Source organism: Pholis gunnellus, assembly GCF_910591455.1.
Source record: "Pholis gunnellus genome assembly, chromosome: 24".
Taxonomy (NCBI): domain Eukaryota; kingdom Metazoa; phylum Chordata; class Actinopteri; order Perciformes; family Pholidae; genus Pholis; species Pholis gunnellus.
This window is the reverse complement of record NC_136551.1, coordinates 9,979,990-10,004,243: the sequence shown is the minus strand read 5'-3', so window position 1 is coordinate 10,004,243 and position 24,254 is coordinate 9,979,990. Positions and strand designations below refer to the sequence as shown.

General features: G+C 43.1%; 1 protein-coding gene across 1 annotated transcript; it reads left to right on the top strand.

Annotated features, from left to right (window-relative positions):
- Positions 1–15,137: 15,137 nt before the first annotated feature.
- On the top strand, positions 15,138–17,252 carry slitrk1 (SLIT and NTRK like family member 1; the record flags this gene model as incomplete). The annotated part of the gene is made up of 1 exon (XM_079185933.1): positions 15,138–17,252. One exon carries the CDS (start codon positions 15,138–15,140, stop codon positions 17,250–17,252), a length of 2,115 nt encoding a protein of 704 aa, XP_079042059.1.
- Between the last annotated feature and the right edge of the window lie 7,002 nt (positions 17,253–24,254).

Genomic DNA, 24,254 nt, shown 5'->3' with positions numbered 1-24,254 from the left:
TGCAAAAGAATAGATTTTTTTTTTTGGGGGTGGAAAAAAAATCCTGTCTCGTCAGCTCAAATCTTAAGTAACCCCAGATATGATTCACCCTGTTTGACCAAATTAAAAGAGTCGTATTCCCAGGCAGGACATTTCCACTGCACACAAAGGATCAGATTTTAAGACGGCACTATACATCAGAAAGATACTTTCCATCCTTTGCCTCATCTCATCTGGTTTTGTGCGTAAGGGATAACATCGGTGTGACGACCCACTATGACCTTTAAAGGATCCATATGATCGTCTTCTAATATGCCATCTCGTTGGATAAGCTGTTCTGAAGAATACCATCTGCATTTCAGCAGGTTGCTTACATCAGTTAAGACGAACAGCAAGACCTCTTCATCTCAACTGATCAGGAATCAAATGAATGCTTCACTTTTTCTACCTCAGGCAGGTTTGCGAAAACTTTTCCATTCAGGAAGCTGAGCCGCAAGGCAGTCCATCTACGCTCCGACCCTCACCTCCCTTTGGGTAGTGACCGAGAGAATGAGATTGCGGATACAAGCGGCCGAAATGAGCTCCCTCCGCAGGGTGGCTGGGCTCATCCTCAGAGATAGGGCGAGGAGCTCAGACATCCAGAGGGAGCTCGGAGTACAGCCGCTGCTCCCTCGCGTCGAAAGAGGCCAGCTGAGGAGGTTCGGGCTTCTGATCAGGATGCCTCCTGGGCGCCCCGAGGCAGACCCAGATCAAGCTGGACAGATTATATATCTCATCTGGCCTGGGATGCCTCAGGGTCCCCCTGAGAATAGATGGAATACTTTGTGGGGGAGAGGGACGTCTGGAGTACCCTTCTAAGCCTGCTGCCCCTGCGACCCGGCCCCAGATCAGCGGAAGAGAACGGATGGATGGATGGAACAAGTATATAGAAACGCGCTGTGAGGGACTATTTCCACAGACACAAAAAGATTACGCGTGTGTCTTGGAGACAGACGCGTTTAAATGCGTCTCAGTAATCGGATTTCGCACCGTCTAGAATGCTTTTTGGGATGCATTTACACCGAGCGTATTTCGGGAGGACAGGTGAGGACGGCCTCCTTGTGCAAGGTTCCTGGTGTCAATTTGATTTTTGTTGTATATTCAAGTTCATTTTACGAGCCGTTACCTCTTGCAGGAGCTGCCAGTAAGCGACACGCAGGAGTGCAGCTCAGAATGAAATGAGAAGAGCAAAGAGGAAATGTTCCACACACCCACAGATATGCACCCTATAGTATGAAAATGGAATTCTTCATGGCACAGGTGAGTCTTCTCTTCACCTCTTTCAGAGATACAGCCCCCCCCCCCCCTCCACCCTTATATATTTAGGTATGTGTACAAACTTGTATTTACAATCTGTATAGGGTGCCCAATCTCCAAAGGATCTCAAAGCAAACAGAAATTGTACTGCTTGAAAGTTTCTTCCGAAATACATTTTGCTCAGCGTTAGAGGAGCTCTACAGTAACTATCTCAGAGGAGCAGGTGTGTTTTGAGGCAACTGTTGTGATTGTCATCTATTATAGAGAAGCCAAAAAGCCCAAAGTTTGCAAGCACTTCTTCAGAAAAGAGGAAACTGGAAGCAGGACACACACACACACACACACACACACACACACACACACACACACACACACACACACACACACACACACACACACACACACACACACACACACACACACACACACACACACACACACACACACACACACAGGGGGACCCACGCACAGTCATATGCTTCCAGTTTGGTTTTGCATTCATTTTTTACACCACAATCTGTTGAGCTATGTCTACAGGGTCCTATCTTTAAATAATAGATGTATTAGAAAATGGAGCATTTCTACCACTGTAAAAGTCAATGAATAAATCACGATTATGAACGTACACCCATGTGTGTGTGTGTGTGTGTGTGTGTGCGATGGCATGTGGAGCTTGCTCGTGTTCCCGCGTCAGAGCTCGGGCTGTTCGGGCAGCGTACACCTCCCCATGAAAGAGGCCCGTTTACGAGCGCTTCATGTTGTCATCACACGCTGCTCCTCTGCGCCGCGATTGATTTTTCCCCCGTCCATCTTCCATTGTGCTCGAGTCTGGTGCGCTTACTTTTCAAAATGAAATCTTTTACAAATGAATGATTAGTGCAGTCGGATTGAAAGACTAACAGAAGAATGGAGCACTGAAATCAATGTAATTGGATTACTCCAACTGAGCCCCAGTGTCATTACTTCATTTTATAGATTTGTACAGCATGAGTGAAATGGGCAAATTATTGCAATATACTGATGCTAATTTGACTGTTTTTTTCTTATTTTTTCGTCTTTATTTAAAGATTTCTTATAAAATGACTGTTTCACATTCACTCTAATTACCATTTTCTCTAGAAAATATTCAGTGAATCCGAACTGCGATCACACATTATGGATCTATGGGTGCTTATTAAACTTATCCATTCAGTGAGACATTTGCATACATAATATTATAACACTTTTGAAATATTCCACAATAAAAACACTCCTGTTACCAGCTCCTATGTTGCTTTGGTGCATCTTTCCTCATTTAAATGAATTAGCTGCGACCTGATAAGTGTCAACACCATTGATTCCAGTGCGCCATCCATCTTCATTCCCGTGGCCATGTGTGCATCCTAGCGACAAGGGGTCAAGGGTGAAACGCCATTCAGGTTGACATTTCGCCGACCCTGTGATGATTTATGTCTTCGGCGGTGCACAGGTCTTTATTGAGAGACAGTGAAGACAGACGAGTGGGTGGGATAGTGATCTATGACTGTAGAGCACTGGCTAACATGTTCACTACATGTGTTTGGGTGTCTGCTGTTGTGCGTTTGTGCAGTGTTCGTCTCCAAATAAAAGTATATTATGTGTGTCAAAATACCATTTTCTTGTGTGTGTAGGGCATCTACAAACATGTCAAATGTGGATGTAAAAGTGTTCGTGTTTGTGATGAATGCTACTTAATAATGCTTCATGATGTTCACCTAAAGTGACATCAGAGCGGCAACACTACGTGTTCAGAGTTCTGTAGTTGCAGACGGCACTGTATAGATACGACTGGACGCTCTTGCACTGCCCACATTAGGTCATCACAGGGTGACACACCAACGAAGACGCCTGCAGTGCGACCGTCTCGCAGACCACAACAAACATAAGGCAACGCTGTGCAATCGCAACAGTAAAGAAGATAGCGGAGCAAAAAGGCACAATGAGAAAACTAAGATGTGACAAAAACAGGAGGATTTTCCCGGGCATGGTATTCGAGTACAGCGTGTGAAGTGTGCCGTTATTTATCATGTCTTAAAATGTCCACATGACCCCTGCGGTTGGCTTGTGCTTCCCGCTGATTGACACCCCACCTGTAACATGTTGCCTCCGCAGCGCTCCAATGATCAAACACACGCGCAGAGTCAATAAATTGACAGGTGTCAAACCCGGCTGTAGTCTGCCTCCCCCTCTCTCCATTTGCCCTCATCTTCCTTTCTTTAGCACCAGAGCTCCAATGCCCCCGAGTATTAATTATTTGTATTGCCGGCGCTCTGATCTAGGGTCTCCTGTTAGGATTTGCATGGATGGTGCAAGGCAGGCATGTCTAATCCTTCGCCACAGAGAATTCAGCGTCTTTATATAATAAGGAACATGAGGAAAAGTTACTGAAAAAAAACAACAAGTTCAGTGGCGTATTAAGTCGATCAGACTTTCTCCAAGTGGTTAAAGATGAAGAACTCTGCGGCAGTAAAAACAGAAGATGATTCAGATCAGATTTTTGGTGCTTTTTACACGATATCAAACTTTTGGGTTTGGCGGTGGATCACTCGGAGGGAACAAAAGGATTTATTAATGAACTTATATTATTCACTCACTCAGGGACACTCTGAGGCTATAAAGTAAGGCAAGAAGACCCGCCTAGAGATGCCTCAATTAGACTGATTTTAAATGAAATTACCACGACTAAAATCCCAGGGTCACCGTGGCTTTTGGCCAAGGGATTTTAAGACCCACTTTATCTGTGAATCTTTGAGTTCTGTCGTTTGAAGCTCAGTAGATGGCACTGAGGATTCGGAGGGTAGTTTTAATTAAATGCTGTGACAACTGCAACCAACATTAAATGTGTTGAGGCAAAGTGAACTGCATTGGAATACAGAGGAATGTATTAAGGATTCATTCTCAGACTGACAATATCAACCAGCAGCGTATAATAAATTCATAAATCAATAATCGTCTGGATTTCTGCCTGTGTCTGAGCTCTCCTGCCGTGCTTTGCTATCTGTAGCTGAGGGACAAGCTTTGTACAGCATGGGGGGGGGGGATGCACAACACGATGGAAGACTGTTCATGAGTTGTAAATCCCAGATTGTGCTACAAGGTCACTGTAGAGAAGGGATCCACGTTTACTTCCACTACTTTACTGTTGCAGTTCACTTTGGATTCATGACTGCGTCGACTTGTTTTACACTCAGCAAAGCATTGCATTTGTTCAATTTGATGTTTACATCGTTAATCTTGTGAAGGATTTCGACAGACTGTGCCGTCATTTCACGAGAGGATTTTAGCACCGTCTCTAAACCTCGCTCCTATGTACAGGATCCTCTGGTTCTGTTGTGTTGTAGTGAGCAAACTCGGCCCCAGATGTGCCTTTGCTTGCCTGGAATCAAACCCCAGCAGGCCCCACTCAATATATTCTCCCCCATTCTCAGACTGCCTTAAATTAGGAAGTACTACAGCTACTCCCCAGGCATCGCAGTTAATGAGAGAGTTCTCTTAATCTTAGCTTTAGTCTTACTTGCCTGCTTAAATAGGGGGTAGAAACAACAAAGAAAGTGGTATTTCTCAATTATATTCTTTCAATAATTCAAAGGAGGCTTTGTCTCAGTAGTTGAACCTGTCTAGCTGGGGATCAAATCCCATCTGAATGTCCTCACTGCTATCAGACTTCCCTGCACAGTCCTTCTGATTCTCGCTGTTCTCACTGAGCAAATGTGGATGTTTGTGAATACAGCTAGATGAAGCATATCTCTCATCAGCAGCGCCGGTCTCTTGGTGGCTCTCGTTCTTCCACTACGGGGGCTTTAATTAAATTACCAGGAGAGATGCAGAATCAAGCGGTGGCCAAAAAGAATTGTTGTCACAGTCCATGGTGCTGAATCAAGAAATGAACATCACTGTCCATGTCCTGGATCAAGAATCATGACGAAAATATGAAGTTTTTAAGTGTCTCAGAATGGCACACATGCTTTATATTTCAAACTTCTTTCCACTTGTGATCAAACGACACATAACTATACAGATTACAAGTATTATGGAGTACAGAGTTACATTCAGTATCTCTGTATGTATGCTGGTATTCCGCAGCATGTGGCAGAGGATATTTTGAGAATAACCTTTCCACTCGATTATTCAGACATATTCATTTATTCTGCCAATTATTGTGATGTAGCCACGGGTGCTGTCTGGAATGTCAATATTGCACTCTTACCTTATAACTTCCCCTTAACCTCATTCATTAATGATCTATATCACTGCAGCCCTGCAAGGAGAGCATTACATGGAATATTGTAACACGTGTTGGTGCTCAAACCTTGTAGCACCAGTGACTGAGACCGGACTTATGCAAGAATTCGTGAAAGAAAGAAATCGGTTTTGTTCACTCAGTTGTCTCAGCTGTTTTCCTCCTGTGTTTCTAAGACTGTGTAATTTCTTGCTCCCTTTTTTGAAACCTCAGTTTGCTATAGTTTCTTTTTATTTGATAATTTTTATTTTCTTTGTGAGAAACCACTCCGGAGGCCCTTTGTTATCTGTATCTTTCCTTTTCTCACGCGTGCTATTCCAGCATTCTTTTTTGATGTATTATTCGCTGTTGCATTCATTGCTCATTCATGTGAAATTTAACCAAGATTAAAACATTGTTCCTCAGAGGGCTTCTGTCTCAGCTCTGCCACTGCTTCAATAAAGAGAAGAAAAAGAATCATAATAGTCATATAAAGGCAGAAAAACATAAATATATTTGAATCGGAATCAATGATACAAAACACAACAACCAGGCATGAACATTTAGCTCTGGAGTTGTTCTTTTTTTCTAACATTGTAAAAGGATCCAAATAATCTACAGTTTAAATCAAATAGCAGGTAAATGGTGTATAGAACAGCCCCTCAGCTGCCTAACTAGCTGTGCCACACAGTTCACATGAAAACTGAAGGACTGGCCACAACACAGCACGCCTGCGTTAGTTTTGGTAGACTGAGTGCACAATGAAATGAGGATTAAAAACCTTGGAAATAAGCCCAGAAACCATTCAAACAGAGGACAACCAACCTGTCATAATAGATGACCGAGAGCAAATGCCTTCCGAGGGAAGAAGCTCATTTCACGAGACTGTTGAAACCTAAAGAGATTCAACATTTGATATCAGATACCTGGAGGCCAAGTAAACACAAAGAGCTCTGATGGAGACTCACCACGTATAATAATGTCCCATTTCTGGCATAGTTCAGGATATAAAAGTCAAAATGGAAATCACTGCATGCTCCAATGATGTACTTTTTGCCATCACGGCGCAAAAATCAAAGTTACAATAGATACAAATGGGTCAGTGAGTTTTCCTCTGTGCTCTGTGCAGGAACACAGCACACCGCCCTTGTTTGAATGTCATACATATAAAAAAAATGTAATTTAAAGGCTGTCTAATCTTTCCTTAATGGAATACTGAGAAGATGAAAGAATTCAATCGTTCAAAAACATTTCCTCTCGGGAACGCAGCAACGGCGCCGCAGTGATTCCCTCTTGCACGAAGTGGCGTGCAGTTAAACAAAAAAGTGAGACTACTTCTGACAGATACATATGTAGCTGTCATTGCTCAGACCCAATGATTGCCACTCCATTACAGGCTTTAGGCTCTAAACTGGTCTCATAAACACCACCCGGAGAGAGAGAGAGGGGTTGCTGTATAATGGCATGTTCTAAAGAGACCATTAAACTGTCCCAGTGATCCACAGCGTGTGCATACATAGGTTGGTATTATACATATCGTAAAAAAAATAAAATCCTGGGCGACATGTGCAGGGGCCTGAACAGCACTCAAGACTTTTATTGCAACTTGCTATTTATGTGCAACGCGACTTGTTTAGAGCTTATTGATTTTGCAGAATGATGATGTTGTTGTTTGACGAAAACAGAGGTTTAATTAAATATTCATTCACCAAAGATCTACTTCGGCCTGCTGCATATATTGCTGATAGTTATACATGAGAATAGACGGAGCAATAATCACCATGATATATCATGAGACATCTATTTAAAAGTTGAACTTTGGTTTATTTATACATTGGCTTCTTCCATCAAGATATAAATCTTATTTTAGAAGTAAACTTTTCCTGATTCCTCTTAAAATCTTTGGGTGATTCAGCGCACATACAATACCGGACAGTTTCACAATATTTGGATCAAAAAGAGCTTTAGGCTGATAAAGCAGGTCCATTTTAAGTATTTAAAGTAGTAGTTTAAACTTCCCTTAGTCCAAAACCTCGATATAACCACAAACCAGTACCTCAAACTTCAAAGACAGAACTATCCTTCTCTTCCAGTGTGGCCAGAAAAATGAGAGCGACTGCCATCTATCAAAATCATCTGTGAAATACGGAAGGAGGGCTGACTGTACATCGCTATCATCAGGAAAGAAAAAGATACTGTGAGAGTATAACAAAGTATGGTTATGCCTCACACGCCTGATTGAAGAGCTCTGATCACCAACCAGAGGCACAGATCTGCCAACCCTCTCAAAACAAGGGCTCTCATCTTCCAGGGAAGAAAAAGCACGGCGTGGACAGATTTGTCATGAAATGTCACGGGACACAAACAGGAAATATGACACATAAGTGGAGCTGCTGCTGAAGTACTTTATTCGCACAGCGTGTCATTTGCAACCCATTTTGACTCACATCCCATCGCTGTAATTGTGTGAGTAAGCATCACACCTGAGGTACATGCAGGGGCTGTCAAAGCGAGCCCGAGACCAAACAGTATATGTTGGGTCCCGATCAAGGCTGCTCTAAAGTAGGTAATTCAAAATAGAATAAAGAGCAAGGTGTATTAAAAGCAGAACTATTAAATAACAGAAACACAACACTGAGGAGTACAGCTATTAAAACAGAAACGACTACTTGGACAGAAAGGTTTTTTTAAGAATTTCCGCACAATAAATTCCTGGTTTTATTACTACATCTGCAAACAATCACTCTCAAAAGAAAAAGAAATACAGTCGTGCTACAACCCCCCCGAGCTGATGCTTTCATAATTCATACGTCAAAGTTAGACGTGTGTGTCATACGCATTTCTTCGGAGGACACCCGACTCGGGACGATCCAACCCTCAGAAGGAAAACAGGTAGGATGTTGGACAGGATCTCAGGGATCACACAGGTCGCTGTGAGCAACGGGAGAAGAAGTGCTCAGAACACAGCTCAGATTTGACTTTCAGGCCACAGCGGATCTCATTAATGACATGTAACTAAGGTCTCAAACCATGTGAGCTCTAATGAAGACATGATGTATGTACCAACGCATTTTACCTATCGCCTGTCTGAATACTTGGCATTCCTTGAACAGAAGATGTGCATGTAAAAACCCTCTCAAAGAAAGATATAGTCATTCATTTTATGCCCATACTTTGGTCCATTCTTACCCATTTATAGCCTGCAGAAATGACCCGACCGTGGATGTATTTTGTCTTGGGGAGTTTTCAATCACTATCCAATCGAGGCAAACATCTACTAAGTACTTGTCCTCTCCGCTTGCCTCTCGCTTTCAGACTTTCATTCATCATTGATGGCTTATGGAACAAAGGAGCAGCTTCTTTTCATATGATTTACTGCAAGTTGTCATAACTGACTATTTCTGAATGTTTATTCCAAGTGGGGGAGGGACAACAAAAGAGGAAAAAAGACTCACATCTCAAAGAGCCACCAATCATTGTGGCAGTTGTTTGTCTCACCTTCTCACTTAATCAACATGCTTACAGGTGGAGTTTTGGGGCTGACTTTGACCTGTTCAGGGAATGTGTTACAAGCTTAATTAACACAAAAGCATCGTAAAACAACACGTAGAGAGAGAGAGAGAGCGAGCGAGAGAGAGAGAGAGAGAGAGAGAGCGAGAGAGAGAGAGCGAGAGAGAGGGGGGTCATGGGTAAAATGACTGACTCTGCGTCATTGCCAGACCCCAAAGAAGCTTCTTTCAGCAAACACTGAATAAAAGGAAGCAGGACTCAGGCCAGGCTTTTATATGGAAATGTTTACGTCGGCAGATATATGAAATGTTTGAGGAGCCTTAACTGACAGTCAAAACCTTTTCCTTCATGGCATATTGCTTTATATTCTTTTACAGATTATTGCTGGCCACTCACAACCACAATACATGCTGAGGGGCGACAATTGTTTCACAAACTCACCTAACATTGGATAATCTCCCATGAGGAAATATTGATACTAATGCATAACACCACACTGATAAAACCAAACTTTGCACCAAGTCTGTTCGTGTAAGTGAGCAGCATAATCCTACCCCCGGGCTGTATGCCACTCATAAGCAATTGGTTGTGTATTCAGTTGATCCTTTTCTTATTAAGCTCAGATGCTTATTGAGCTCTGATGCTCTCATAATAAGATTATCAACAATATTCAACTTCCTGCCACTTTAATATTGCAGAGTTGAGTTCAAATGAGTCCTGATATATAGGCAGCGATAAAAGAGCGAGCGAGGAGTATAAAACTCTTCCTGTAATTACTGAAAAGATTTGAACGCATCATGAACTTTTGTAATGCCAGCAGCCTTCCAGTCCCTAAACCCCACATCTGTACAAGTGTATTTCAAAGTTAGGATGAGGTGCTCTGAGTGACGCATACGTCTCGAACTGTTAAATCGTCTCCCGTCTTAGCTTGCAAAGTAAAAAGAAATGTACAAAAATGCATTATTAAGATAAAGCATGGAATCCTTTCTTTAACCATATTAAAGAAAAAATCCAATTGCCTGCTGATCCGGAAATAAGTCAGAATTAGCCATGCTGGTTTAACACAGCGCTCTCTGCACCGCACACGTTCTCATTTTATAAATACAATAGCCTAAAATGTTTTATTTACTTTTTTTTGGCTTTTTATTTCTATTATTTTCTTAATTATCGCTATGTGCTTTTGTGGACATAATATGTCGCTGTATTGTATTTGTTAAACATCACAATAAACAAAGTGGAAGAAATGCCTCATTAAGTCTGATACTTTCCAAATCTGCAAGAAAAAAGCTTTTTTTCCGTCTTTCAGTCTGCAGCACACAGCAGCGATACAGAATGTCACGAGGCATCGGTTTAGAGTTTCAAACCTATAATGAAACTGTTCTCCTTTAAGCCGAGCGAGTAACACTAGCGTCAGACTTTTCTCATATTGTGAGAACTGGATGCACACATGAATGTCTGCTTTCCGTTGCTGATTCAGACCACAACTTACACGTTTTGGTCTCTCATCCCTGCTTCACTGAATCCTCAGCTGGCTTTCAGCAGGTCAGCTGTGAGTTTTGTTGATGGTTAAGACGGGGAGGGGGGGGGGGGGGGGGGTGAATTGAGTTTGCGGATGGATGCGTATGGATTTAAAGTCAAACATTCTGCTGATTCCCCATACAGCATCGCCGGGTCGATACATCGGGACCGGTGCTGCTGCCTCTGCCAATAGCTGTATTGACTTCCAGTCTCCACTTGACCCATCTTTTTCTGTACATGACACATCTGCAAGACCTTCGTTGCACAATTAAAAAAAGGTGATACAAAGGGATTCAAGAAAGAGGGTCATTTGAGTGTCGGCCTTTAGAAATAAGGTTTGTTTTTTATGAAGCCTCACAGAAAAACAACCTCTCTCATTGGTGATGTAGAGACTGTTTTGTATGTCAGATAACACCCAACGTGTTGTTATAACCCTCTTCCAGGTCACCTAATCTACTTCATGATTTACTCCCAATGCATGAATCGCCACAAACACTCATGCCTTGTTTTGAATGCTGTCGGCGCACACTGAGCCGAACATGTGATGTGAAAACAAGCTTCAGATTGCTCCTGACCTTTCTGTAATTACCCGTAGAGTATTTCAGTCTCTCAAACCTCCTGCCTTTGAAGCCCTGGGAGAGAGCACTTCTCTCTAAAAAAATGAGCATGCACATCTGGAGCTGATGTGGCATGTGTTTGCTCTCCACCACTCCCGAAATACAACAATGAAAACCTCAGCGGGGAGTGCAGATGCCATGGGAAGAAAAATAAATAAATCTTATTTGCTGTTTGATTAGATGATGTGCTGGAAAACTGCTCACTGGAGAGGTTTGTTGTTTCTATCCTGGTTGCGAAGCCAGGTCATGTGCTCAGTGAATGTCTTAATCATTTTGAGAAAGAAGCAAAATAAGCCTTTAAATACATACAGACCCGAGGGAAGGTCGAGCAGATTTTCAGACAAAAAAAACCAACACGTTGGCTTAGCCTGATAAAACCCAGCATTCTTTGGATATGTCTCTCTCACTGATGGATTAAGTGGGTATGCAAAGTGTCCTCAAACGTGACATCAACATGTACAAAACATGTCACTTGGTGCCACATGCAAATGGTGATGGCCAGTGAAGGCTGTTTACAACTATCCGCCAGATCGGAGTGTGAAATTACAAGTAATCTTATAGAACAACATTGCTGTCTGATTGAACGCCATTGATTGGCTTAGTGTTGGTTTGCCTCTATGGCGTCTGCAACATGCAGACAATAACAAGAAGCGTTCGAAAAGCAATCAGAATTAAACTATCTGAATTGTTGCATTCCACGAGGCTATATTGTTATCTCAAAGACGGAGCACAACAGTCAGTCAATAACATTATCAGAGTAATCTTATTGAGCCAACAATGGACAGAACCATCAACAGCATACTAGAGAGAAGGGGAGAAGAACATTAAATGCATACCTCAAATCTGAAGCATTTAACCATAGGTTCCCCCCCCCCCCCACACACACACACACACATCTCACAATGGATGGTTCAAATAAAGAGAGAGGGAAATCAATACAGCAGAACTTTATACTTTCTATCTTCTACCTTTATTTGGTGCAGCTCGGTTGTCCTTGTCTCTGGCTATTTATATTCCTGTGTGAGTACATCGAGAGAGATGCAACATTTATTTTGTCAAATTCCTTGTATACACACGCATTCTTGGCCAATAAAGGTGATTCTGATGCGTTTGTCTTCAGGGGCCAATAAGTGCAACTCTGAATGGATCATGACTGGGATCATCTAAAACTCAAGTCAACATTTATTTATGGTAATTTCAGTGTGTCCTTGTTTATGAAGTCAACAGGAAATTGCACAGAAAACAGCACAAAACATAAAGACCCGTCTAGGGACATGTGTCATAAACTAGCTTTAGCATTGGTCTAATGTTCATATTCTTTGTCCTTTAAAATAACACTAAATACACACCTTCACTGCACTCAAGCCTGAGTGGCGTTGTTTGCCCAGCGACCATACTGCATGAGCAGCTCTGGTTCTTCATCACACTATGTAACACAACAGTATCCCCGCATCACATCATGGTGCTGAGACACATTGTTCCTTTGGATACATTAAGCTGAATTATTCTGAGTGGTGGGAGACATATATTTAGATCCTTTACTTTAGTTAAAGTATATACTACAAGGTAGAACTACTCCATTATATTGTAATTATTTGAATATAAACACACAATTAGCAGCAAAGTGTAGTGAAAGTACCAACAGTAAAATTACTCATAATACAGAAAAACCATTGCGGAATAATATATTATATAACTGGATAATAATTATGTATGCATTAATGTGTACGCATCACTTTGATTTTGCAGCTGGTGAAAGAGGAGCCAATTTAGATTTTATATAATTATGATTATTTATTATTTTATATACTGCTGGGTATTTTAATTCTAGATCAGATTTTGTTGATTATATTGTGTATTAATAATCTGAATCTGAGTTAACGAAGCTGCAAAATAAATAATGTGGAGTAAAAAGTACAATATGTCCCTCTGAACAACTACTCCACAATATTTCAAAGCAGCATGAAATATAAATACGCAAGTAAAGCATATGTACCTCAAAACTGTACCTCAGTACAGCACTTGAGGAAAAGTATTTAGTTACATTCCGCCACATATAGTTCTTTAGCCCGTTGGTCTCCATGTGACATATCATACAGACTATGTAAATATCCAGTGTGTGCTCCGTTTAACACTATGGAATTACACTCCTCCATATATAGACAAAGTGATCTGACAAAAAAGACAGATGCAGATAAAAAAAAAAGCGTAAACACAAGCGAGACAGACGAGCCAACAGGTAGGGAGACTGGTTGACAAGCAACAGCAAAAACAGCAGACCAGCAGACAGATAGACAGCCGGGCAGGCGGGCGTGTAGGGAGAAATCAGAACCAGTCAGTGGACCATAATGGGAATGCTTTACAGCCATATGTAGGTGGTCCTAATGATGTTTTGCTTATTGGAAGCACCGCTGATGCTTTGCTGGAATCTCATGACTCCCCTCGATTGGTCTCTTATTGCACTTGTGTGTCGTTTCCTCTCCGCAAAAACAAAATGTCAGAGAGAGAGAGAGAGCATATTTAACTTAGCATCCCATTTTCTGCCCGCTCTTAATTCCAACTGAGCACTGCAGGAGGAGGAGGAGGAGGAGGAGGAGGGTATAACTACCTCAACTGTCCTATGCTTCAGCTGACGTAATACTCTTAAACAATAGTATAATACAAATCAATAGGAGATGAGATTGTGTTCAAACCACTTCTATTGTAATTGTTTTCTTGCAGTTGTAGATCTATTTTTGCAAAGGACTGGCAAAAAAAGAAAAAAAAAAAAAAAGAAAAAAGAACGTCACGCACACATGCGCATATAGGGTGCCCAACTGACGCATCGTTTGTTGTATAGTCAACTGTTTTTTTGCTGGAGTGAGGCATGCCTGTAGCGGATTATTGTTTTTACCGCATTCAACAGTGTTTCCGAAAGCAAGGGGCGAAAGTCGGGTCTGGAACAGTGGAGGCTCACATATGGAAGGGGATCCGCTAAAGTAAAGCCGTTTATCTTTTAAGAACAGGGGGGGGGGGGGGGGAGATTCAAGGCACTGAACTGAGATATCACGACCCTAATGAGAATTCTCACCAGTGTTTGCAACGATGCCGACTTGGACACTTTCACCATGGAGCTGCAAGCTTTAAGAGTAAAATCACGATTTAACAGGAGTCTAGTTCGTTGGCTGAGACCTCTTTTTGCGCCGCTGGAAGGGAAATAACCGAGACATCGACCGCTATAAAGTGTGATTTTAAACAAACAAACCAAAAATTCTCGCCCCTATATGCGGATTGATTTTTTTTTGCTGCTCTCTCTTCTCAGCATTCCCTCAGTCAGTCGACGGATTTTTTTGCCAATGCAGATCAGTAGAGGGTCAGATTATTCTTAGAGCACCGCACTAGGATGAACACTGTCTCCGCGTTCCTTCTTTTGTGATTCCCAGATCGCCACAAAAAAAAGGAGGGGGGGGGGGGGGGGGGGGGGGAGAAACGAGCGAGGCAAGACGCCGAAGGATGTGAGGGGGGATGCGGGTGTTTTGCAGCGGTGGGATCGCCTCTACAGCTCCAGCGCAGGGTGTGAATTCAGCACCAGGGGAGAGTGAACAGCTCCCGACGCCGCAACACGCAGCACGACCGGAGGAGGAAAAGGCACGGATTTATTCATCGTTTTCTAGCCAAGGTCAGTCTTAAAACGAACTGAAAGCTGCTAAAAAAAAATGTGCTGGACTCTACTGTCGCTCGCCGTTTTTGATTTTCAACATAAACACGCGGAGGCTCCGAGGATTCAGTCGATGTGAAAGAGACGTTTATGTGGTCATTTTCAAACTGGAAGTCTGGACACAAGTGCAGGTTAGACGCAGCATGGATCTGTTATAAAAGACTGCCTTATCTTCCCCCAAATGTCTATATCTCCCCCATTTTTTTTCTCTCTTCTTATTGATGTAGACTGAATTCGCAGCTCGTATGTCTTGGAACCGGGAATGAATTGTCCACGTTGAAAAATGCTGCTTTGGATTGTTCTGCTGAATGCGGCTCTTTGTGTTGCTAGTGGAAATGTTACAAGGGACGTTTGTAAGGAGAAGATATGCTCGTGCAACGATGTAGAGGGAGATCTGCACATAGACTGCGAAAAAAGGAGCTTCACCACTCTGCAGCATTTGACTGGCCCGAGCTCGCAGTTCTACCACTTGCTGTTGCACGGGAATTCTCTTTCCAGGCTATTCCCCAATGAGTTCGCCAACTTTTACAATGCCGTAAGCCTGCATTTGGAAAACAATGGCTTGCACGACATTGTCCCCGGCGCCTTCCTGGGACTGCAGCTGGTGAAGCGGCTGCACATCAATAACAATAAGATACGATCGTTCAGGAAGAGTACATTTCTGGGGTTAGACGACTTGGAATATCTCCAAGCTGATTTTAATCTATTGAGGGATATTGACCCCGCCGTTTTCAGGGACTTGAATAAACTTGAAGTGTTAATACTTAACGACAACCTCATCAGTGCGCTACATATAAACGTGTTTCAACATGTGCCCATTACGCATCTCGACCTGCGGGGGAACCGAATCAAAACGTTGCCTTATGAGGGGATCCTTGAACAAATACCGGGCATTGCGGAGGTTTTGTTGGAGGACAACCCGTGGGACTGTAACTGCGACCTGGTTTCTCTGAAGGAATGGCTGGAGAACATACCGCATAACGCGCTCATTGGGAGGGTGATATGCGAGGCTCCCACCAGGCTGCAAGGGAGCGACTTGAACGAGACGACGGAGGCGGATATGTGCCCTTCACAGAGCGGCGGCGTGGACACCAGCCTGGTCGCCCCTCCCACCCAGGAGGAGGCCTCCGAGACCGCGGCCCGTGACCCGCGTCCCACGCCTTACAAGCCCAGCAGAGACACCAGCGGGCCCCCGACGCCTGGCGGCCACGGACCCAAGAGCCGCTCCAAGTCTCGTGAGAACTGGCAGCTGAAGACCAGGCCCACTCCGGTGCTGACAGGTATGAACGGGGACAGAGAGCAGCTGCACAACGTGACGTGCCCCCAGCCGTGCAACTGCAAGCTGGTCGGCTCCAGACAGGGGCTGGGGGTCAATTGCGAGGGCAAAAAGATCGAGAGCTTATCCAACCTCAAACCTAAACCCTTGGCCGCGCACGAATTGAACATGAGAGATAACAACATACACGCAGTGAAAAAGAACCAGCTGCTCGGCTACTCCAGCCTCAACCTGCTGGATCTGGGCGGGAACAACATCAAGATGATTGACAACAGCACTTTCCAAAACCAGAGCGAGCTGAGGTGGCTGTATATGGATAAGAACTATCTGGATACGCTGGTAGCAGAGATGTTTGTGGGCCTTGTGAATCTGGAATACCTCAGTTTGGAATACAACGACATCCAGCTGATAGTGGCGGGTGCATTCAGCCCCATGCCGAACCTGAGGGTTCTGTTCCTCAACAACAACTTGCTGAAATCTTTACCCGTGGATGCTTTCCTTGGGATTTCTCTATCCAAAATTAGTCTGCATAATAATTATTTCCCCTACCTCCCCGTGGTTGGAGTGTTAGACCAGCTCAATTCAATCATACAGATCGATTTGCACGGGAACCCGTGGGATTGCTCGTGCAACATCGTGCCCTTCAAGCAGTGGACGGAGAAGCTCGGGGCCGATGTGATCGTGAGCGATCTCAAGTGCGAGTCGCCCGAAGAGTTTTGGAAGCGAGATTTCCGCTACGTCCGGAACGACCTCATGTGCCCCAAACTCTACGACAAAGTCTCGCCCACCCCGCCGGCCAAAAACAGCACTTTCACCCTGGACTCGGGGACGCGCTCGAACTCTTACTTGGAGCCGAACAGGGTCTCCATTTCAGTGCTCGTCCCCGGGTTGCTGCTGGTGTTTGTCACGTCCGCGTTCACCGTCGTGGGGATGCTTGTGTTTATCTTGCGGAATCGAAAGCGATCAAAGCGGAGGGAGGGGAACTCGTCCGCCTCGGAGATCAATTCCTTACAGACAGTGTGCGACTCGTCTTATTGGCACAGCGGGCCTTATCACGCAGACGGGGGCGCACACCGGGGCTTCGACTGCAGCACGCACCTCTCCACAACAAACGACGCGTAATGGGACTCGGCCTGTGGTCTAGTACAATAAGCCCGCACCAGACTGGATTACAAACAGTCACACAGACAGACTGACGCACATAAGTGACTGAAAACGGCCAGAAATCAAACCGCTTTTGTTCGTCTGAGGCGAACACAGACTTGTTTATGTCTTGTTTTCTCCAGTTGAACCAAGTAAGTCGGTCTGCTGCTGCACAGGCCCCACTCTGTAATATATGTATATGCCAAGCCCCCCTGGCTTAAAACCCCTCCCTCCCTCCTCCCAGTTCTGCTATTTGCCGCAATCGGACTACGGATCTGTACTAGACAGAAAAGAGGGAGAAAAAAGGAGCGAGGGAGAGGGCGTGTGTGTGTGTGTGTGTGAGAGCGAGAGATAGAAAGAGAGATGGAGAGACCGAGGACCCAGGGAATGGTGCACGAACGCATGAATGTAAATGTAAATACTCGGACCGATGTATCATAATCTGCATGATGATATTTCGCATGGTTTCAACACACACACGACGGCGAGGAACCATAACCACCATAACCAACAAAGAAGCAAACTCGACCCTTTCATGTTATATCAATATGACGACAATATATAGATATTAAGAATTATATATGACTATTACAAAGTGCCATTTCTCTATTTTTTGTGAACCTGCAGTTAGGATTTGTATTTGTTGTTTTAAACTTGTTTGGAGAAAAGAGAAGAAAAAAAAATCAATAAGGGATAATGATGACTATCGGAAAGGAGTGATGGAAGTGAAGCTGTCAGTGCATGTTCTTTTCTGTTTGTTATCATTTGATTGTCGATAAATATTGGGGTTATTTATACCGTACTAGATGGTGCAGATTAAATCCATGTCTGCGCAGTCATCATCTCCTTTATGAATGTAAACTGTGTTATTTTATGGTGTGCCAATTGTTGACTTTCAGATATTCAGACATGCAGATGAGCATGACCAATTAACGTCACTCAGATGCTTATGCTGCAAAGTTAATGTAGCTAAAATAACAGTTCTGTGGTTTTTTGTGTCAATGAATATAGCCTGCTTTGGGTGAGAGGAAGACAAAAAAAAAAGAAGTCATTTAAATGGGGGGTTTCTACCATCATATTTTTTCAACAACTGAGCAAAGAAGTGTTTTCAATTGAGCTATGTAGGTATAATTCGATCTATGTAAACAGCGCAGGTAGACTGATATAGAATAGAATGCTTTTTTTAATGTCAGAAAAAGAAGTATTCCTCCACATGAAAAGCTTATGGCTATGATTCACCTTCATCCTATTGTGAGCTTTTGTAAAGCCATCTAATCTTGTCCAAATAAGAGAACTGAAACTCACTGTATTTACTACAAAATGTGCTTGAAACCGGCTGTTTTGGGACAAGGGGGGAGAGGTCCCTGCTTTCTAACAAACTGGGGCCACGCTATGGAGAGAACTCAGCATGTGGCCCGGTTCATCGAGACACAGGAGTGGGTCTTCTTCACTGAGGGGATTAAAAAAAAAGACAAAAAAGGCGCGCACACACACACACACACACACACACACACACACACACACACACACACACACACACACACAAACGCAGAAGGAATTTAATAATGCAAGATGCCTTTTTCAATTCAGCATTTTGAACTTGAGATAGTCTTCTCCGCGGTCGCATGGTTTTTGTGGGCTCATGAAAACAATGCCATGACTGAATACCTGTTTTGCAGAGCTCAGCTGTCAGGTCTGCTGCTTAGCCTATACTGCTTAAACTGAGCCTGGATTTGGAAGAGAACAACACAAAAACCAACTAACAATAATTAAACCATTGGGGTTCAAGTATTCAACAAATTCTCAATTCTTTAACTTCTCTGCAGTTTCTAAAACAGATGCAAGGAATGCACATGTTCTTCTCTCATTTATTTGTAATTATAATGTACTATTCCAGTGCTGGTGACATCTTTTCACTTTGCCAATTGATTTTCTCTAAGATGCCTAATTTAGACAAGATTTCAGCAGAATTTGGCAACAATCCCAAAATGCCATGACCACGATGAGAGTGTACAGAGTTAATGCGAGACAGGCTTCCACCCCCTAACTCCCCCCTCTCCTCCCCCTCTCCTCCCCCAGCTAGTAGGCCTGCAGTATCTCCCCCAGTATACAGACTAGCGCTGTCCATGGTGCTGAATCATTTCCCCTGCTTTCTTTGTCTGCCTGCCCCGCACGTGTGCGTTTGTGTGAGGACAAATGAAGAGAGAGAGAGAAAGAGAAAGAGAGAAAGAGAGAAAGAGAAAGAGAAAGAGAAAGAGAGAAAGAGAGAGCAGTTGCGTGACAATTTGCATGTATGTGTATTCCCCCTTACCTCCCCCCGCTGTCACCCCTCCCTCTTCCTGTTACCACCATGTAACCATGCGCAGCTTGACCTTGGGGACTAACATCTCAGCAGATCTTTAACAAACACTCATCATCATCATCATCATCATCATCATCATCTCCCTGCATTTCGGTCCAGTCACCTTGCTTCCCCCCTCAACCCCCGTTCCCCTGCTTCCCTGTCCAATCACAACGGGTGGTGGTGGTGGCGGGGGTTTGGGGTAAACTATGTGTCTCTTCTGTGGAGTATTACTGTGCCACAGCCCACTGATGATTTGTCATAATTTTCAAACGCTGTGTTTCAAAGTTACATTTATATGCTTTGCAATATTTGACCTGCTTCTATTTTGTTAAATAAAGTGTGGTTGAGGTTGAGTAAAACAACAATGTTTGCCTTTAGGAATTTTCATTGGATTTGACGGAGTTGGCGTAATGAGACATGTGACAGGTTTGATTTATCATCTGTTCATATCGCTTTGCATACTGACGGGTTTATACTTATAATTAGTTCAAGTACACCGCCGTATGTCTTCTTCAATGTGGAAAACATTTCAAAATAAGGTCAAATTTATGTAATCTCGTTACTGTGCACTATAGTGGCGGGTTTTTAATATTGTATTAGATTATCACATTTTCATATCCTGCTAGTTTTTTTTGGTACCCTGGAGAGAAAATGACACATTTAGACTGAAGTGCTGGCTGTATTATCATAAAAGGCCCGACACTACAACATGAATGTGGATTTACTATTTCCTTTTTGGGGGATGCAAACCCCAAATCCAAGATGGCGGGCGTCTGAGATCCAAAATATTTCATAATAATTTCAATCGGTGTATAAAAGGTACAAATCTTATGAACGTTTGAATGAGCAGGACATTAATGCATTGTCATACTGCTCTGGGTTTACTGCTGTTTTCACATATTTTACATTGAATGAAAAAAAAAAATGCCATAAGTTGTGCAGCAGAGTGGTATACTTTCCATTATATCAGATAATAGATCTTCAAAGCATTCCATTTCCTGTGTTAGAATCCATTAGAGATTGGTTTCTGTCAGGCGCTCCTGTGCTGTAGTTCCGCGTGACTCTGTGTCTAACAGTAGGACCCATTCATTAATGCGATGGATAATAGCTGTTGGAATCACAGCGGAGAGCAGTAGCCTCTTTTGCACGCTGGGCACACAGCATTCCAGCACTGCTGTGGCCCAGCAGGCCTGCCGTAGTTTGTGCGATAGTGCCCCCGAGGAGCTGGCAGTTGATGCAACACTTCCAGCAGGGATAACATCATCTGCACACCTCGTACACTCAGCTTTGGTGTAAGTCTCAATGGTCCTGCTTTGGTTTAATCCAGAGGGTATGGGAAGTAGTGTTAAAAGCTGGGCTTTTTTTGCTTCAGGGTTATCTCTCTGCAAAAACAAAAAAAAAGTCTTCCTGTGGCTGGTTTGGCTGGTTAGTCATCAGTTGGGATTGCCATTACAACTCGAACACCCACTACTAACCTCATGTCTTGTTTTTGTGCTACCTCAGGCACATCTACATTCTTTTTTGGATTGAATTAGATTTTTTATGTTGTAACTTTGAGAAAAATGACCTTCCCGTAACACCAATACTGCACTGTGAAGTACATTGCTTTTGAAGTATCACCCAGGAGACTGCTGTTGAAGTACTTGTGTTGCCTAAACATGACCAAGTACTACTTTTGTTTCAGTTTTGCAATCATTAGCGTTTTTGTTTCATTTTGTTACAATTTACAATGTTGACCGTGTGTTTCAAACCGTTGAAAACAGCGGCCGTAGTCTGGGAGAAAATACTTTTCCCTCTAAATGCAATTTAGACTGCAAAATAGCGATATGGGAACGTACTTTTATGGGAGCAAGGTTGGGCCACAATATCCTAAGTCGAGCTCAGTAGCATTGGAAATGACGCAATCTGTCATTCAGCATATTCGTCATATTAAAATCAATCCAAAACATCAGTCTTTCCCTTTAATTAGCGCTAAAGCGTCAGTGGCTAGCTTTTATTAGACTCCCTTGGGTCAGATTCAGTGTGTCTGCTCATGTTTAGGTTTTGTAAAAATCCCTAAAAGCTTTTCAGCATGGGCATTAGCCTTTGATGTTAGCTTTGATGAAAGTCCCATGAGTTGCACTGAAGAGTTGCCAGTAGTCCTGCACTTCCAAACTCTGCAGCCACTGCAACCCTTGCAGCTGGTTCCAGCCCATGGGTGTGTGTGTAGTAGTGATCATCAGGCCTCATCTCCAAGGATTTCTTGGTGTTACTCCTAGATGTTATTATTAGCCCATCCTATGCAAAGCACTTGGCCTATAAGTCTCAGTGGTTGGGTTTTATTAGTGGTTATGTTCCTTGTGAGCCACAACAGTTACTGTATGGAACACCCTCCATTCTTTAATGCTGGGCTTGGAATCAGCGCCACTGACTGAGTTTGGTAGAAGCTTGAATGCGCTGGAGTGTTTTACATGACAGGAAACACAGCAGGCATTAGCTTGTGTAATCATTGGGCTTGTTAATATAACTTTTAATATGCATATCTTAAAACACGTCTGCAGTGTAATTACATCCACAAAGGGAAATCTTTAAGGGGTCAAAATGTGTTTGTGCTGGCTGGAGTTTTTCCTGTTGTACCTTTTGAATTCAATCACTGCAAGTCATACTTAGAGTGGCTAATCTGTCTTATTGTTGATATTTGGCTTCATGACAACTAAACAAGGGCTGCAGCAGGATGGCGGTTTCGAGCACAGCCTGGCTTGCAAAAAAGGCGCAATACATGAAATAAGTCGAGTCAAAGTAGCGTACTTTTGAAGCAGCTATAGGAGTTAAAACGTTGGCAGATAAATCAATCAAAATATAATATTTCAAACCTTACTCATATTCCCATGTCTGCCAGACAGACTATAGAGCAATCATCCAGAGTAATTAAAAGGATCTCAACAAAAAATTGGCCTGGATCGGGTGTCAACCCACAGCCCACGTCAAACCACCAAGCGAGGCCTTTAATCAAGATGAGTGACTGGCCTACCGAGTGTTTCCTCCAGGTCTTGGTAATCCTCTTCTCCCAGCCCCCACTTATCGATTATCTCATTGATTTCATTTAGCAGCCACGCGGGTTCCCCATCCCTCACTGGCATTTCAGGCTTTATGTGGCTCCACTTGATCTGATTACACCTGCTCAAAGGAGAGCTACAGCCGCCGCGATACCAAATGGAGTTTGTTTGGGGTCATAAAGTGAGGATGTGGAGGTTTGTTCAGGGGAAGAAAGCTGCACCGGACTATCTAACGGACTCTGAACTTTAATAAACGACACACTGCGCGTATAAGTGGGTGGATGAACGGTCACGCACATATACTCTACAGCTTGAAACCAACGCTGAACCCGAGGAAACCTAGCGTCAATGCTATTTTACAATTATCTGGCTGGTTTGAGAACAGCTTGTAACTGGGCCAAGGAGAGTTTGGCGTCCTGAGCGCTCAGTAAGAGGACCTCCAGACACGTATAGCTGCCCTTTATACATTAGTATATTTCTACATCTCTTCTTGAAGGATAAGTGTCATTAAGGTGCTTGATGGTATACAATGATGCTCTTAACTGTCAATTTGTGGATTGGAGACCTTGAGCGAGTGCTGATGCTGATGCTTCTCTGACGTCATTTTTACGTCGCGGGATCTGCAAACTCTGGTAACCGAGACACTGAAGGAACTTCTGTCTGGCTTGCTGCTCTTCTAATCCTCACACATGTTGACATAAAACCTAGTACACACAGAAACTGTTGTTTCAGGTCATGGCAATTTGGTCCGTTTGTGATTATGTGCACTTTCAAGCATATTAGCAGCAGAAATGATTTCAACAGTATTATTTATTATCAAGACGGTAGCTCTGGAAAGAAACACTGAAAAATGGATTTAGCCCTTGTGTTTTGTGGACATTGGCTTTCCACCGTATATTCCCTGCAGAAACTTCCCAGGATGCAATGCGTCAAGGTCCTAATTCACCAGAGATCCTTCTTTGTTCTAATACAAGGAAAGTTACAAGACGAAAGCAGTTATTTATCCTTTTAAACAGCACCTCAGAGGTGTCAAGATTCAATACTTTATTGCCATTTTTACATAGATAGGAATTTGGTTTGGTGCCACATTGTCTTCTGATCAAAATGAAAACAATGCAAACCCTGATGATTGGGATAAATGCTCACGGAACAGCAAATATCAGTATTTATTAGAAACATTTGCTAATGAGGAATCAAACTAGATATGAAAGATACAAAAATTAAATTAAAAAAGAAAACCAATCTCAAGTTTTGAACTGAAATCTAACTAAATATTTTGTTGCCTTGGAATTTTGAGTTTTCTCAGCTTTTTCTTTGTCATATTTTATGCAAAAAGAAAGTGGTACATTTGATTGGAGGGATGAGTCTCATTCTTTGCAATGGGTATGTGCACATAACCGTTTCCTGTCTGAACTAATTCCAAGTTTCATGAATTGCAAAGTAGTGCAATTACACTTGACAGACATGGCGGATCCTTTGGTACCAAAGCGGTGTCATTTCAAGGATACTACTTTGCCTTTGTTTCAATGAGTCATTTGTTTTCCAAAAGGAGCATAATGAAGTGTCTTGGAATAACCTTTCAGACATGGTAATTACAGTAAG